We start from the raw sequence: 16,795 nt of genomic DNA, 5'->3' as shown, positions 1-16,795 counted from the left end.
GTTGAGTTCGCCCCTGTAACAACCGTAGGAAGGGCTCAGGCGGAGGAAGGATTGTTATGGTCTGGAGAACGTAACTGTGGCAGTCCCTGGTTGATCTCCTCAATCTGTAAGACGCAATGGAGCAAAACAAGTATGCATCCATCCTTGCGGACCACGTCCACCCCTATATGTAGGTAGTTTTTTCCTCGGCATGATAGCATCTACCAGCAGGACAATGCAACATGTCACGCAGCCCTCAGAGGACGGACATGGTTAGAAGAGCACCAGGACGAGTTTACCGTATTCTCCTGGCCAACAAACTTCTCAGATTTAAACCCAGTTGAGAATCTATGTGACCACTTCGATTGGATCCTCAACGTGAAACGTAGCGCAGCTGCCTATGGAACTGTAGCTGGTGTGGCTCCACAGCCCTGTCAACCTCGATGAATTTCTTCCTGCAGGTCTGCACTGCAAAGGTGGTTATTCAGGCTTTATGCAGGTGGTCACATTAATGCTGTGGACTGTGTAGTAATACAGCCATGATGATGTGTTTTTTGCACAAAATGATAAATAAAGAAATATATCATTTCTTTAAGAGTCTCCTAATGAATTTCAACCTGTCATCAGTTTCTCCTTTTATCTCTTTGAGGTGATCGTTCCAACTACTTTTAGACGTTTTACGGTAGCTACTACCCCCAGTGACTTGTCGCCAATAGTGTATCGAACATCAGTGGATCGCTTTCCACATTTATGAGCAATGCTTCAACTGAGGTTACGGATGCACCTTCAACGATCAGCATTGGTTGACCTCGCCTGTAGTCTGATCGCTGTCCTTGGACACACGAGCATTTGATGAAAAAGACGTCGTGTAACAGATAATTAACAACAGAGGGGGTTGGCCCCAGGCAACATGGGAGATGTGTGCTGTAACTCACACAAGATAACAAACCCGGTGTTCATCTAACTATGAAATGAAATAGTGATCGTTGTCTACGGTGACCCCTATTTATTGCAACTACCTCTGTTGGCATACATGAATAACAAACTATTACTGTATCAGTTTGATTAAAAGCAGTGCAGAGAATGAAGTTAACATGGACCACGAAAAAGCTAATGCAAGAATACCTCAGAAAAGATTGGATACTTAAGATTACAGATGGGGACATTTGCAAGCCAACAACCATCTGAACGAACAGTTCGACGACGTTTGCGGCAGCATGGACTATCAGCTCGGAGACCATGGCTGCGGTTACCCTTGACACTGCATCACAGACAGGAGCGACTGCGATGGTGTACTCAACGACAAACCTGAGTGCACGAATGGCAAAACGTCATTTTTTTCGGATGAATCCAGGTTCTGTTTACAGCTTCACGACGGTCGCATCCGTGTTTGACGACATCTCGGTGAACGCACATCGGAAGCGTGTATTCGTCATCGCCATACTGGCGTATCACCTGGCGTGATGGTATGGGGTTCCATTGTTTATACATCTCAGTGACACGTCTCCGTCACCTCTTGTTCGCATTGACGGCGCTTTGAACAGTGGACGTTACATTTCAGATGTTTTACGACCCGTGCCTCTACCCTTCATTCGATCCCTGTGAAACCCTCCATTTCAGCAGGATAATGCACGACCGCATGTTGCAGGTCCTGTACGGGCCTTTCTGGATACAGAAAATGTTTGACTGCTGCCCTAGCCAGCACATTCTCCAGATCGTCTCATTGTGCGACTGGATTCGTGATTTCCTGTCAGGAAGGTCGCAGTTCGTAGTAATAGACGGCAAATCATCGAGTTAAACTGAAGTGATATCAGGTGTTCCCCAGGGAAGCGTCCTGGGACCTCTACTGTTCCTGATCTATATAAATGACCTGGGTGACAATCTGAGCAGTTCTCTTAGGTTGTTCGCAGATGATGCTGTAATTTATCGTCTAGTAAGGTCATCCGAAGACCAGTATCAGCTGCAAAGCGATTTAGAAAAGATTGCTGTATGGTGTGTCAGGTGGCAGTTGACGCTAAATAACGAAAAGTGTGAGATGATCCACATGAGTTCCAAAAGAAATCCGTTGGAATTCGATTACTCGATAAATAGTACAATTCTGAAGGCTGTCAATTCAACTAAGTACCTGGGTGTTAAAATTACAAACAACTTCAGTTGGAAGGACCACATAGATAATATTGTCGGGAAGGCGAGCCAAAGGTTGCGTTTCATTGGCAGGACACTTAGAAGATGCAACAAGTCCACTAAAGAGACAGCTTACACTACACTCGTTCGTCCTCTGTTAGAATATTGCTGCGCGGTGTGGGATCCTTACCAGGAGGGATTGACGGAGGACATCGAGAGGGTGCAAAGAAGGGCAGCTCGTTTTGTATTATCGCGTTATAGGGGAGAGAGTGTGGCAGATATGATACACGAGTTGGGATGGAAGTCATTACAGCATAGACGTTTTTCGTCGCGGCGAGACCTTTTTACGAAATTTCAGTCACCAACTTTCTCTTCCGAATGCGAAAATATTTTGTTGAGCCCAACCTACATAGGTAGGACTGACCATCAAAATAAAATAAGAGAAATCAGAGCTCGAACAGAAAGGTTTAGGTGTTCGTTTTTCCCGCTCGCTGTTCGGGAGTGGAATAGTAGAGAGATAGTATGATTGTGGTTCGATGAACCCTCTGCCAAGCACTTAAATGTGAATTGCAGAGTAGTCATGTAGATGTAGATCTCTCACCAATTGAAAACGTCTGGTCAATGGTGGCCGAGCAACTGGCTCGCCACAATTCGCGTTACTCCTTTTGATGAACTGTGGTATCATGTTGAAGCTGCATGGGCAGCTGTACTTGTACAAGCCATCCAAGCTCTGTTTGACTCATTGCCCAGGCGTATCAAGGCCGTTATTACGGCCAGAGGTGGTTGTTCTGGTTAATGATTTCTCAGGATCTATGCACCCAAACTGCATGCAAATGTAATCACATGTCCGTTCTAGTATAATATATTTGTCCAATGATTGCCCGTTTATCATCTGCATTTCTTTATGGTGTAGCAGTTTTAATGGCCAGTAGTGCATGTTTGGAGAGCAGTAAGGTGCAGCGCAGGTGCGGCGGTGTTGCAGTGTCGTCGACGAACACGGAGCCGTACCCGGGCTGGATCGACAACCTGTACGGCCCCACCGGCGTGTCGGTAGGGGCGGCGACGGGGCTGCTGCGGGTGATGCAGTGCGACTCGCGCGCCATGGCCAACATCGTGCCCTGCGACATGAGCGTCAACCTGGCCATCGCCGCTGCCTGGGATCTCGCAGCCAACCGGTAGGCCCAACCGCGCCGCCTGCCCAGCGCTCTGCCGTGAAGCCTTTAACCTAAGACTTCATCGAACCACCTTCAGAATGACTCTGAGCGAATGGCAACGAATACGAACGAGGGAGCTGGAGACAGCCACTGATGTCTGTAGGGAACCTTAGTCGAAACAAGACCCTGGGAGTAGATAATATTCCGTTAGAACTACTGACAGCCTTGGGAGAGCCAGTCCTGACAAAACTCTACCATCTGGTGAGCAAGATGTATGAAACTGGCGAAATTCCCTCAGACTTCAAGAAGAATATAATAATTCCAATCCCAAAGAAAGCAGGTGTTGACAGATGTGAAAATTACCGGACTGTCAATTTAATAAGTCACAGCCACCGCGAATTCTTTACAGACGAATGGAAAATCAGGTAGAAGCCGACCTCGGGAGAGATCAGTTTGGATTCCGTAGAAATGTTAGAACACGTGAGGCAATACTGACCCTACGACTTATCTTAGAAGCTATATCAAGGAAAGGCAAACGTACGTTTCTAGCATTTGTAGACTCAGAGAAAGATTTCGACAATATTGACTGGAATACTCTCTTTCAAATTATGAAGCTGGCAGGAGTAAAATACAGGGAGCGAAAGGCTATTTACAATTTGTACAGAAACGAGGTGGCGGTTATAAGAGTCGAGGGCTATGAAAGGGATGCAGTGAGACAGGGTTGTAGCCTCTCCCCGATGTTATTCAATCTGTATATTGAGCAAGCAGTAAAGGAAACAAAAGAAAAATTCGGAGTAGATATTAAAGTCTATGGAGAAGAAATAAAAACGTTGAGGTTCGCCGATGACGTTGTAATTCTGTCAGAGACAGCAAACGACCTGGAAGAGCAGTTGAACAGAATGGACAGTGTCTTGAAAGGAGAGTATAAGATGAACATCAACAATAGCAAAACGAGGATAATGGAATGTAGTCGAATTAAGTCGGGTGATGCTGTGGGAATTAGATTAGGAAATGAGACACTTTAATTAGTAAAGGAAGTTTGGGGAGCAAAATAACTGATATAGTCGAAGTAGAGAGGATATAAAATGTAGACTGGCAATGGCAAGGAAAGCGTTTCTGAAGTAGAAAAATTTGTTAACGTCGAGTACTGATTTAAGTGTCAGGAAGTCGTTTCTGAAAGTATTTTTATGAAGGTATGGAAGTGAAACATGGACGATAAACAGTTTAGACAAGAAGAGAATAGAAGCTTTTGAAATGTGGTGCTACAGAAGAATGCTGAAGATTAGATGGGTAGATCATATAACTAATGAGGAGGTACTGAATAGAATTGGTGAGAAGAGGAGTTTGTGGCACAACTTGACCAGAAGGAGAGATAGGTTGGTAGGACATGTTTTGAGCCATCAAGGAATCACCAATTTAGCACTGGAGGGCAACGTGGAGGGTAAAAATCGTAGACGGAGACCAAGAGATGAATACAGAAAGGAGATTCAGAAGGATGTAGGTTGCAGTAGGTACTGGGAGATGAAGAAGCTTGCACAGGATAGAGTAGCATGGGAGCTGCATCAAACCAGGCGCAGGACTGAAGACCACAACAACAACAACAACAACAACAATGGAATTTCCATTTGCTAGCCTGCGCTGCCATTCGCGTGTACCCGAGGTTAAACGTCAAAAGTGTAAGGAACGAAAAAAATTACGAGAAATCGAGAATTGAAGCATGCCAGTTCTACGAATGTACATCTTTTCACTCTATACAGCGATAGCACAGCATACCGCTATAGGTGAACACCACCAGGACTCTTAATTTTGAGGAAGTTCGCGTTCCTTGTCCTCAGCTGTGGATACAGCAGCGGAAAATAAGAGAAGGTATCTAAGTATTTAAAACCCTAACAACATGAACGGGGAGGTGATCACAAGTACTCACGCACGTTCTCCTGGACGACAGCACATAGCACAAACTATTTCGCAGTTTTGGTTGATACTTCGTCGATGTACAACGGTTAGTACCGATCTGACTGTCTGACCGCCGGCGGTTTTGGTAATAGTTCTGAACCGCTGCACCCAAACTGCGGGCAGAGGTACGTGGACAACATTCGTCATATGGCCATATTGGGAAACAGAACCAAGTGTATTTTTTCTGCACCTCAACATCTCTTATAAAACCACACACTTCGCACTAGAATTAAATAGTAATGAAGCGATTCTTTTTCTGGATATAGAAGTGTACAGAGCTTGTAGGGACGAATTTGGACGTAAAGTGTACAGAATACTGATGCACACTAACAGATATCTGCATGCAGTGTCACACTACCATCCAGTACTAAAGAACAGGCTGATCCCGGCGGAGGTTCGAGCCCTCCCTCGGGCATAGGTGTGTGTGTTTGTCCTTAGGATGATTTAGGTTAAGTAGTGTGTAAGTTTAGGGACTGATGGCCTTAGCAGTTAAGTCCCATAAGATTTCACGCACGTTACATTTTCATTACAAAAGAACACTGGTGTTGAGAGCCCAATCTCACCGGATTAGCAACACTGACAACGTCCAACATAAAATGAACGATATCGGAAGAACATGCCTTACGAATGGGTGTAGCAACAAGGACATACAGTGAGCTACGAGTACAGTCGAGATACAACATACAAATGAAGAGTGACCGTGTAGGCAAGGTGCTGCGTCGCGGAGACATTAAAGCAATATTCCAGGCTGGCCTCAAGATCCAAGATTTGTTGAGGCCCACGAAAGATTCCGTACATGCTCTCCGTAGGGCAGGCATCTACGAACAGAGATGTGAATGCAATGAAGTCTATGGTGGTGCAACCAAGGGACCGATTATCCCTGGTGTATCAGAACATGAACGCTGCTTAGTACCGAGTGACACAACGAATCAGCTAGGGCTCAACACCACCACGAGTGTGGCCGAACTCTTAATTTTCAAGAACCTCGTCTAAGCTATCGAAACAAGTGGAAGCCCAAACAGCAGGAACTTGGAGGATGGTTACAAGCAGGGTGGTTACGAATTACCGATGGGCTTTATCCAGCTACACCAGCTGGATACAGGCTGCCGACTCACTATTGCCTACCAACGCCCTGCCAGTGTAGCATAGGCAACAGCGCTCGTTCCATAGCAATCTTTTATTGTCCAATGGCATCCTAGAATGTCAAGTCTACAGCCACCTGACAACCAGCATAACACAGTATACAGTGGAAAACCATCATCAGAATCCAGCGAGTATCCGCCCTGAAAAGGACCGCCGCAGATTCGATCAAAACAATTTTAGTATTTTAGTGTTTCATAATGTCGTGTTCTAGTAACCAGAATCATTTTTTTCAAACCTTAGAATGTGTCGGACGCATCCTTTAGCCTTGATGTGTTACCACCAGTATTTGTGTCATTCTGCAAAGATTCGATATAACTCAATAATGAATAAAGCTAAACTCAAATGGAAGACATCGTTGTTTTTAATCCAAAAAAAGCTCCAGGTATGAAGTTTTTATTGCCTTGATAACATGTTGGTACACTGGATTATTAGTTGCAGCAGGACTAACCTGTCAACTCAGACACAGGCGGCACTTCTTACCATGCTACACCTCTATAACTCTGTGTTGTCATTAGAACAGAGTTATATTTCCTCACGAGTTCGTTACGACGGTACAGAAACAAACGTGCGATTTATCAACAATGGCTCGGAGCACTATGGGACTTAACATCTGAGGTCATCAGTCCCCAAGAACTTAGAACTACTTAAACCTTACTGACCTAAGGACATCACACACATCCATGCCCGAGGCAGGATTCGAACCTGTGACCGTAGCGGTCGCTCGGTTCCAGACTCAAGCGCCTAGAACCGCTCGGCCACTGCTATTTATCGCACAGCATGATTTCATAACCTGTACAGTGAGAATCTGATGATGGCAGCTTAGGCCTGCCGAAACTAGTAATCCAGTGTACGGAAATGCGATCACGGCAATAAAAACTTCATAGCGGAAGCTTTCTTTACACTAAATACATGATCGCTCTCCAGTTGACAATGTCTAGTATTTATAATAATTGCTTTTCTTGTGTAATTGTTTACGTGTCACATGGCCTTCTACCCTTTTGATAAATGCGAATCTTAAGTACGATCGCGATTTCGGAATTGGCCGCCGTGTTGGTAACATAGCGTCATTAGTTTTCTCCATTCTTGATTTTCAATTTCTGTTGATCCCTTTTTTGCTTTGTTTTAGAAGGTGGGTTCCACATGTGTGGAGCACACAGTACACCTCTTTAATGTTTCCCTCACACTGTTGTTTCTTCTCCCCTTCCCACAGCTCTGTGCTGGTCAGTAGTGGGACTACCTCGCTTCCAGCGCTTCCCCCCCCCCCCCCCCCCCGTACCCAGGATGCCCGTGTGAGTAACCAGCGCTCTCTGCAGCAGGAACAAGAACGAGGGTGAGCAACCGGTGTACCACCATGTGTCGTCGGCCGACTGCCCGCTCACGTGGTACGAGTACCGCGCCAGCTTCATGCGGCACGGCATGAAGATCCCCACGGTGCACGCCATGTGGTACGTCTCGCTGATGCTGGTCGCCAACCGGTTCCTCTTCCTCTTCTGGAAGACCATGCTGCACCTGGTGCCCGCCATGCTCGTCGACACTGCCCTCCTGCTCGTCGGTAAGAAGCCCATGTGAGTATCCAAATTGTAAAGTAGAAACACATTCCAAAGAGGACTTAGCTACTCTAAATGTTCTAGCCTATGCTGTATCTGAAATGGCAAGGCGTAACTGTAGTCAACAGACACAATAGCTAAGACAAGTTACATTGTTAGACGAGCTTAGAGGTTGAGAATGGTAGGTGGTTTGATAAGACTAGTAAATTTCCATGAAAGAAATGAACATTTTTGTCATGCCTTCATGTTGGCAAGCTTGATTATTCCTATGGTCGTATAATGAAATTCAACAATGTATAGCGTACAGTTCACTGTTGACATATGTCTCAGTTGGTGAGTGTGCCGACTGTGATTTAAAATGGTGAAAACAGACTTTAGTACTGTTATTAAACAGTTTCATTTGAGGGATTCGACCGCTGGGTAAATTTGCTTTCGGATTAATGAATTTAAACGTGTTCAGATAAGAACTAAATATGGAGCACTCTTCGGCCACGCAATTGTGGTCTCCACAAAGGAAACGATTGACAAAATCTATGATACGGTACTGCAAGGCGGCTGAATAAAAATTCGTGTGATTTCTGAAAGAGTAGGCATCTCAACTGAGCGAGTTTGTAATATCCAGCAAGAAGAATTCACTATGAAGAAGTTATGTGCGAGATGAGTGCTGCAATTGCTCACGTTCAATCGGAAGTGCATCCGACACAACATTTCAGCACAACATCTAGAGATGGTTACTGGCAGTCCGCAAGACGTTTTGCGCCGATTTTTGACTGTTTAAGAAACCAGGATCCATCATTACACACAAGAATCAAAATGGCAGTTAAAACATGGACAAAGGCTGGTGAAAGTGTACCAAAGAAGGCAAAGACCATTTTGTCAGCTGGTGAAGTGATGGCCAGTGTTTTTAGGATTCTCAAGGCATAATCCTCACAGATTACTTGGAAAAAGGCAGAACCGTAACTGGATCCTATTCTGTTCCATTGCTGGATCGTTTGAAACTTGCGTTGCCTGAAAAAAGAGCAAGGTTGGTATGAAGAAAGGTGTTCTTTCAACAGGATAATGCGCCATCCCACGTATCAGCGATAAAAATGGGGAACGTGCATGAGCTGGGCTTCGAACTGGCACCTCGTCCACCCTTTTCACCATCCTTTACCCCATGTGGCTTCTGCCGGTTCCCTAACTTGAAATGTTGGCTTGCTGAGAGGTGATAGTTGCAGTCACTGAGTATTTTGCAGATTTTGACAGAGCTCATTTTCCCAATAGTATGAAAAACCTGTACGATCGCTGGACCAAGTGCATATCCGTCAAAGGAAACTATGTCGAGAAGTAAGGTGAGTTGCTTAAGAAACAAACAATTGTCTTGCTTTTTTACGAGACTTGTCAAATCACCATCGTAGCGATCGAGAATGTGCCCGATAGCCCTACAGTCACTTGGCTCGCTAACAGTGGGAACAGCGAAATGTAGTGTGCGTGCAAAACAGTACCTGAGAAGAATCAATGACGTGTGTGACGCACTCTGATCCATTGTTATACGATGTGAAGACACCCTGATATTGCTGGATCCAGCATGAACGGCGATCTGTTTCATAATGATTAGAAAAACAATAGGAAAATGTGTGTGGCTTTCTCACCCAAGAAGGGGAAGAAATTAAATGGAGCTACACTACAAAATACATTACTTATATGTGCTCTGAGGTTCGAAAACGTAACACTGTCATAAGTCGTCGTAGTACAAGTATTAGTCTAAGTAATTGTTACATAAGTTTTAATAGTAGTAACTGCTGCAGGAAGAACAAAATTGTGGGACTAGAAATGAGACCTTCTTATGTACTGGCCGCTGTGGCCGAGTGGTTCTAGGCGCTTCAGTCTGGAACCGCGCGACCGCTACGGTCGCAGGTTTGAATCCTGCCTCGTGTATGGATGAGTGTGATGTGAAAATGGAAAATATAGTTACGAGACTCTCCTCTGGAGTCAGGATCCATTCTGATAGAGGAGCATTGTGAGGAGCAAACTATATATTTTACAAGACAATATTTCCATATAGTCATATAAAATAGCCTTATATAAGTTGAACAGGTAATAGACGTTGACATGCAGATCACAGCACTTTTGTGAATGCTGGGATAGTTTCGTTGTTCCCATTTTACTTTTAAGTCAGTACTAACATGACATAATATTTTCTTCTTCCTTCTAGAGTCGTCTAATTCTTTAGTGAACGAAGAATCACTGTTTTCTGTTCACTAACGGGTTCAACATCACTCCCAGAAAAAAGTTCACATTGTTGGTTCATAGCTTCCAAACATCTACATGTAACCTAATAATTAGCAATTTTTGAAAACATTTCTCTTGAAGATGAGTCACAACAGCTAGAAACTTTTTTATGAGGTTTTTGCTTTGAGTATTCAGTTGCTTTCACTCACGCTGCGTTCCACACTTTGTACGCACGTGTGTTGCTGAGCTTAAAGGTCTTCTACGTCGTCCACTACCTCCCCAACAGTTCCCTTTTGTTGCTTGTAGCTCTCCTCCATCTATTTTAAAACACTTTGTCCCTGTCCAATACTCTGCTGTTGGCTGTCTACACTGCACCACAAAACAAAAGGATTACGTTTTCTAAACCACGTTATTGTCACCCATTGAGACGCGTAAGTTTGAATTTTGGCTTAAAGATGCGTACAGCGTTCCTCTATAATCGTGCAAAAGTGTGGCGCACATCGACGTCACCCTCGGGTTCGGCGACAGCTCGAACGGCAAGGTGCGACGCATGCAAGAAAAGAGGCCACAGCTCAGAAGTTCGTATACGATATAAGATGGGTTTATAATGTCACAAAAAATTCACCCAATACTACACGAAGGGAAGGTCTTCACTCCAGATCTAACGTTTCACCCTTCCTTTTCACGCCTCTGGGAAGGAGGTCAAAACGTCGATACCCAGAGTTGAAATGGTCCAGAGTTATTATGGGTGGCCGAGGAAGAAATTTCAGACACACCGATACTTAGCAGGTGTCTTAAATGGCATCAGTGAAACCACCCCTGCCTCTGGAACATCGATTACCACACATTTCGCGGTCGAAAACAACAGTTCGCAGCGCAGTGAGCAACAGGACGACGTGCTTGACAACGTCCGACACTGATGCCAACCCCTGGACGTTTCAAACCTACTCTGATGATATCGTGGGGCTGCAGCCTCACTGAACGTGATGTGACCCCTTCGGAGCGTAGCGCAACCGCAGTTTTTGCTCTGCTGTACTGATTGGAATCACTAACGACTGATAAAAATTGTTCGATGGAATCTCAACATGACCCGAAGCAGCAAAGGGATCATAGTCTTTTTCATCCCTCCTTTTTCGCGCCCTACTACAGCGTAATCAGTGGGATGGCGGGGGGGGAGGGGGGCAGGAGGATAACATTAAGATGTGTGTGAATAGAGAAGGGGCGACGTGTCAGTCTAAGATACCCTGTTCGGCAACGCGCTCGGCACCACCCACCCGCATTACTTGAGCACCTTACTAATGTACAGAGTGACCCAGAATACCGGGAATGTTTGAAATGCGTAGTGCCTGCCGTTGGACAGGTGGCAGCACTGCGTGTTAGTGACAGTTAGCGACTAAACAGTCTCCCGTTTCAGTAATCATGGATCAGTCGAACGGACAACAGCGGGCGTTAGCCATAAAGATGTTTTATAAAAACAAGGATATTTTGGTAGTTTCGACGTTTTCATAATTTAGGACGTCATGATGTCGTTCCGTCGAAACACGCGATAAAGTGTTGGATTAATAACTCTGAAGAGACTGGATCTGCCCTCAATAAGAAACCAACAGGACGTCCAAGAAGTGTGCGTTCTCCAGCGAGCATTGATGTTGTACGCGAGTCTGTCTTACGGAGCCTACGGCATTCAATTAGTAGGCATGCAGCAGTGGTTAAAATGTCCCAGGACCCAGGAGAGTGTTCGCATAATTCTTCATTTTGGTTTAAAATTCCATCCGTACAAACTACATATGATGCAACAACTGAAGGACAACGATTACCGGTCACGATTAGGATTCTGTCAACCAATGATAACAAAAATAAGTAATGACGATGAATTTCTAGGCAGGTTGTGGATGTCAGATGAGGCGCATTTTCATCTCACAGGGTATGTGAATAAACAGAACTGCCGTTACTGAGCAAACACAAATAATAATAATGCTCATGAGCGCCATTTACACGGTAGTAAAGTGACAGTAAGGTGTGGTGTTTCATCACATGGGATTATCGGACCGAATTCTTTTGCAAATGAAAAGGGAAACACAATAACTGTCAATGCCGATCGTTACGTGGAGATGTTACGAACTTTCGTTACACCTGCGGTGAACAACTTACTAAATCTTCAAGAAGCCTAGTTTCAACAGGACGGGGCAACATCACACATTGTACGGCAATCAATGGTATATGTGCGAGAATTGGTTGAGAACCGTGTGAACTCACGATTCGGTAACATTCCCTTCCCCCTTAGATCGCCAGATTTATACGTTTGTGATTTTTTCTTGTGAGTCTACCACAAGAGCAAATTCTACACGACTCGGCCAGGAAACCTAGATGAGTTAAAAAACAGAATTCGGGATGCAGTTCATAGTATCCCAGCTGAGATGTTGCAGCGGTCAATGAGGAATCTCAGTTGCAGATTTCACGAATGTATTCCTACAGGAGGGCGCCATCTAAAGAAAGTGAGAAATGCATTAATGTTTCGTAAATGGCAAAGTTGTAAGATATTAATTACTATGAACCCAATTTCTTAAGTTCATCACTTCTAGTTTTTTGGATTGTAGAAATGCTCTCGTTTTTCTATGTCACTCTGTACCTGTCAGAAATTTCAACGCACATTGAGCCTCGTAGCTGCTGTAGCGCCTATGGGTTGGGAAACCTCTTCGACACCCCTCAGATGGTGTTAACCTGCTGTAGCAGACGCAAGAAAGAATGCGTACCGAAGTTTCTGAAGGTAATTGTGTATTATGCGCAACTGACGTACGAGGGTGTTGCCGAATTGGGTAGGGGGGGGGGGGGGGGAGGTGTTAGAGGGACACTATGCCGTTTCACTCACACACATTTTAATGTGCCCACCTCCTTGATCACACCATAGAAAGGCATAAAAAAGGAAGGATGAAAAAGCATAAAAACGTTTCTTTCTCAAGTTCAGTTCTCATCGAATGGTTTCCAAAGGATCGTACAAACGTACCGCCGTTTGAGTCTTGTACAGATTCCCATATGGAGGACATAGTGATAGACATCCCTGGGGTTGTAAAGCAGCTGAATGGGTTGCAAATAAATAAATCTCCAGGTCCTGATGGGATTCCAATTCGGTTTTACAGAGAGTACGCTACTGCATTGGCTCCTTACTAAGCTTGCATTTATAGCGAATCTCTTGCCCAACGTAAAGTCCCGAGCGACTGGAAAAAAGCGCAGGTGACGCCTGTATATAAGAAGGGTAGAAGGACGGATCCTCAAAATTGCAGAACAATATCCTTAACATCGGTTTGTTTCAGGATTCTCGAACATATTCTCAGTTCGAATATAATCAATTTCCTTGAGACAGAGAAATTGCTGTCCATGCAACAGCACGGCTTTAGAAAGCATCGCTCCTGCGATACGCAACTCGCCCTTTTTTCACATGATATCTTCCGAACCATGGATGCCATATTCCTTGACTTCCGTAAAGTGTTTGACTCGGTGCCCCACTGCAGATTCCTAACTAAGGTACGAGCATATGGGATTGGTTCCCAAGTGTGTGAGTGGCTCGAAGACATCTTAAGTAATAAAACCCAGTACGTTGTTCTCGTGGTGAGTGTTCGTCGGAGGTGAGGGAATCATCTGGAGTGCCCCAGGGAAGTGGGGTAGGTACGCTGTTGTTTTCTATCTACATAAATGTTTTTTTTTGGATAGGGTGGATAGCAATGTGCGGCTGTTTGCTGATGATGCTGTGGTGTACGGGAAGGTGTCGTCGTTGAGTGACTGTAGCAGGATACAAGATGACTTGGACAGGATTTGTGACTGGTTCAATGAATGGCAGCTAACTCTAAATATAGATAAATGTAAATTAATGCAGATGAATAGGAAAATGAATCCCGTAATGTTTGAATATTCCGTTAGTTGTGTAGCGCTTGACACAGTCACGTCGATTAAATATTTGGGCGTAAAATTGCAGAGCGATATGAAGTGGGACAAGCATGCAATGGCAGTTGCGGGGAAGGCGGATAGTCGTCTTCGGTTCATTGGTAGAATTTTAGGAAGATGTGGTTGGTCTGTAAAGGAGACCGCTTATAAAACACTAATATGACCTATTCTTGAGTACTGCTCGAGTGTTTGGGATCCATATCAGGTCGGATTCAGGGAGGAGATAGAAGCAAATCAGAGGCGGGCTGCTAGATTTTGTTACTGGTAGGTTCGATCATCACGCGAGTATTACGAAATGCTTCAGGAACTCGGGTGGGAGTCTCTAGAAGAAAGGAGGCGTTCTTTTCGTGAATCGCTACTGAGGAAATTTAGAGAACCAGCATTTGAGGCTAACTGCGGTGCAATTTTACTGCCGCCAACTTATATTTCGCGGAAAGACAAAAAAAAAATAAGATAAGAGAGATTAGGGCTCGTACAGAGGCATACAGGTAATTTTTCGCTGTTTCTGTTTGGTAGTGGAACAGGGAGGGAAGATGCTAGTTGTGGTACGAGGTACCCTCCGCCACGCACCATATAGTGGATTGCGGAGCATGTATGTAGATGTAAATGTAGAAGGTCTATAGTGGTTCGACACTGTATGCTGGAGCATTCGAACTGCACGCAAAAGGACTCAGATCACGTTCAAAGGGGTTACAACCTCCTTCCTCCGCACGATGTCCTCAGAGTAGGAATGAAACGCCCAGGGATGGCGGGGGGAGGATGGTCAGCTGTGTCAAACGCTTTCAAGAACATCGCCTTGTTTCTTATCGCATAGAGAATTGTAGCTTCCGACCGCAAAATGTGGGAGAATCAACGCTCTTTATGCCACCCCCTGAGGCCTTTTCGTGTCGATTCTGAGTGGCTATCTGGAATGTTTTCCTTGGCCACTCGTAAGAAAAATGCGTGATTTCAATGTTGATAGTCGTGGGTCTGACCCTCATCGCAGAGGCGTCAAAAATAAAATGTAAATAAGAGGAGCTACGACGACCTTCCGATCGGGAGACACGTCCATGGCGGCATTGGGCAGAAATCTGGTGAGATTTGGTGCCAGTGTGTGAGCATTAACCAACCTTACACATCAAATGAACTTCTGAGCTGTTTTCCGCATGTGTTGACACCTCGCTTTTTGAAGCCTCGTAGAGCCCGAGGGTGACGTCACAGGGCCCCACGCTTTTGCACCTTTACAGAGAAAGGTTGTCCATAGCTTTGAACCAAATTTCGCACTTAAGCGTCGGAATGGGAGGGAGATACAGAATTTTGTAAATGTTGTCCTTTTATTCTGTTGCACAGTGTAGTATACTTGGGATATAGTAACTCATTCTCTGCTCACGGGTTGTGCACACGGGCTGTTTCCCAAAACCGCACGCGCCTCCGAACCGGGACTTACCTGAGAAATATCAGCCTCTCGCAAAGGAGTTGACAGTTGTTCGATACAACTGTGCATTATCGTACGTCCTCTGGTGAGCGGGGTCGTTTGCGTAACTGTTTCACCGCAACAGAGCTATGACGTCAAGCCAATGATGATTTAGATTTTCAGTGTTTCGCCGCCCGACATGATAAAGGAAGATGGACACAAATGGTTAAACTGGCTCTGAGCCCTATGGGACTTAACATCTGAGGTCATCAGTCCCCTAGAACTTAGAACCACTTAAACCTAACTAACCTAAGGACGTTACACACATCTATGCCCGAGGCAGGATTCAAACTTGCTACTGTAGCTGTCGCACGGTTCCAGACTAAAGCGCTTAGAACCGCTCGTCTACAACAGCCGGCTGAAGATGGACACGCTGATGTCAAAACTGTGACATTTATTTTTACATTAGGCACGTGAAGCAATACCGTACGTTCCTTATGAGCGGGAAATTCTTTCTTTCGTCTTCTTCTACGTTACGGAGTTCCTTTGGTGCATTTTGTATATTACGGACTTTTTTCCTTGGTTTTTACCGTCAGCCGATTTGACAGTTGCTGGAATGTGGTGTTCTTAGTGCCGTCAACAGAATGCAGCTGAATACTGTCTGTTTCATTTCGGACTGTTTTGATTGAATTATTTCGACTCGTCTTCTGCTGAGCTACTCTCAACACTTTTACTGAGGCAGTTACACACTGCCTCACAGAATTTTCACTTCATATCACCGCCGCTAAGTTTCCTATATTCCATTTCACTGTACACTCATTCTTCTTATTCTCTTCTGTTTCAGCCTGATGTTAATCACTACAAGGTTATGGCCTATGTCCTCACTTGGGTTTTCTTTGCTTTATAGGTTTTGATTGCCAAATGTTTGTCTAACACTGACGTAGTCCAGTTGATATCTCCCATTGTCTCCAAGACAATTCCGTATAAATCTTCCACCCTTCTGAATTTGGGAAGATGTGGTCGCTACAACCAGTTGAAACCTATGGCAGAGTTCTGTAAATCTTTCTCGTCTCTCATTCCTTTCCCCCACCCCATTCCCCACTAAATTTGCGTTCAATTTCCTCTGATACAGTTGCGTTATAGTGCCGCAGAACTGTCAAACCTCTAACGTACATCAAGTATTTTGTGAGTACCCCTGTTACTCCGTATATTTATTTTTCATCAGCTACTTCTGGTGTGGGCATGTAAGCCTGTAAAATAATAACTGATGTCTGCTTAGTTTCAGTCCTCAGAAAAATAGTTCGGTCGCTGAGTTATTCAGAGTAACTCAGCATATAGCATACCTATCTCTTCAT

General features: G+C 44.8%; 1 protein-coding gene across 3 annotated transcripts in view; it reads left to right on the top strand.

Moving 5' to 3' along the window:
* The window catches only part of LOC126284582 (fatty acyl-CoA reductase wat-like), a 226,256-nt gene that overhangs the window by 192,422 nt on the left and 17,039 nt on the right, over nucleotides 1–16,795 (top strand). For 2 of the 3 annotated variants that reach the window (XM_049983603.1, XM_049983604.1), the window contains 2 exons: nucleotides 3,086–3,278; nucleotides 7,667–7,918. In XM_049983603.1, the coding sequence (XP_049839560.1) occupies nucleotides 3,086–3,278; nucleotides 7,667–7,918 (445 nt within the window). The remainder of the gene's footprint in view (nucleotides 1–3,085; nucleotides 3,279–7,666; nucleotides 7,919–16,795) is intronic. The other variant, XM_049983605.1, reaches the window with a different exon arrangement.

The sequence above is a fragment of the Schistocerca gregaria genome, chromosome 8, assembly GCF_023897955.1.
Source record: "Schistocerca gregaria isolate iqSchGreg1 chromosome 8, iqSchGreg1.2, whole genome shotgun sequence".
Lineage (NCBI taxonomy): Eukaryota > Metazoa > Arthropoda > Insecta > Orthoptera > Acrididae > Schistocerca > Schistocerca gregaria.
This window is presented reverse-complemented; position numbering and strand designations above follow the sequence as displayed.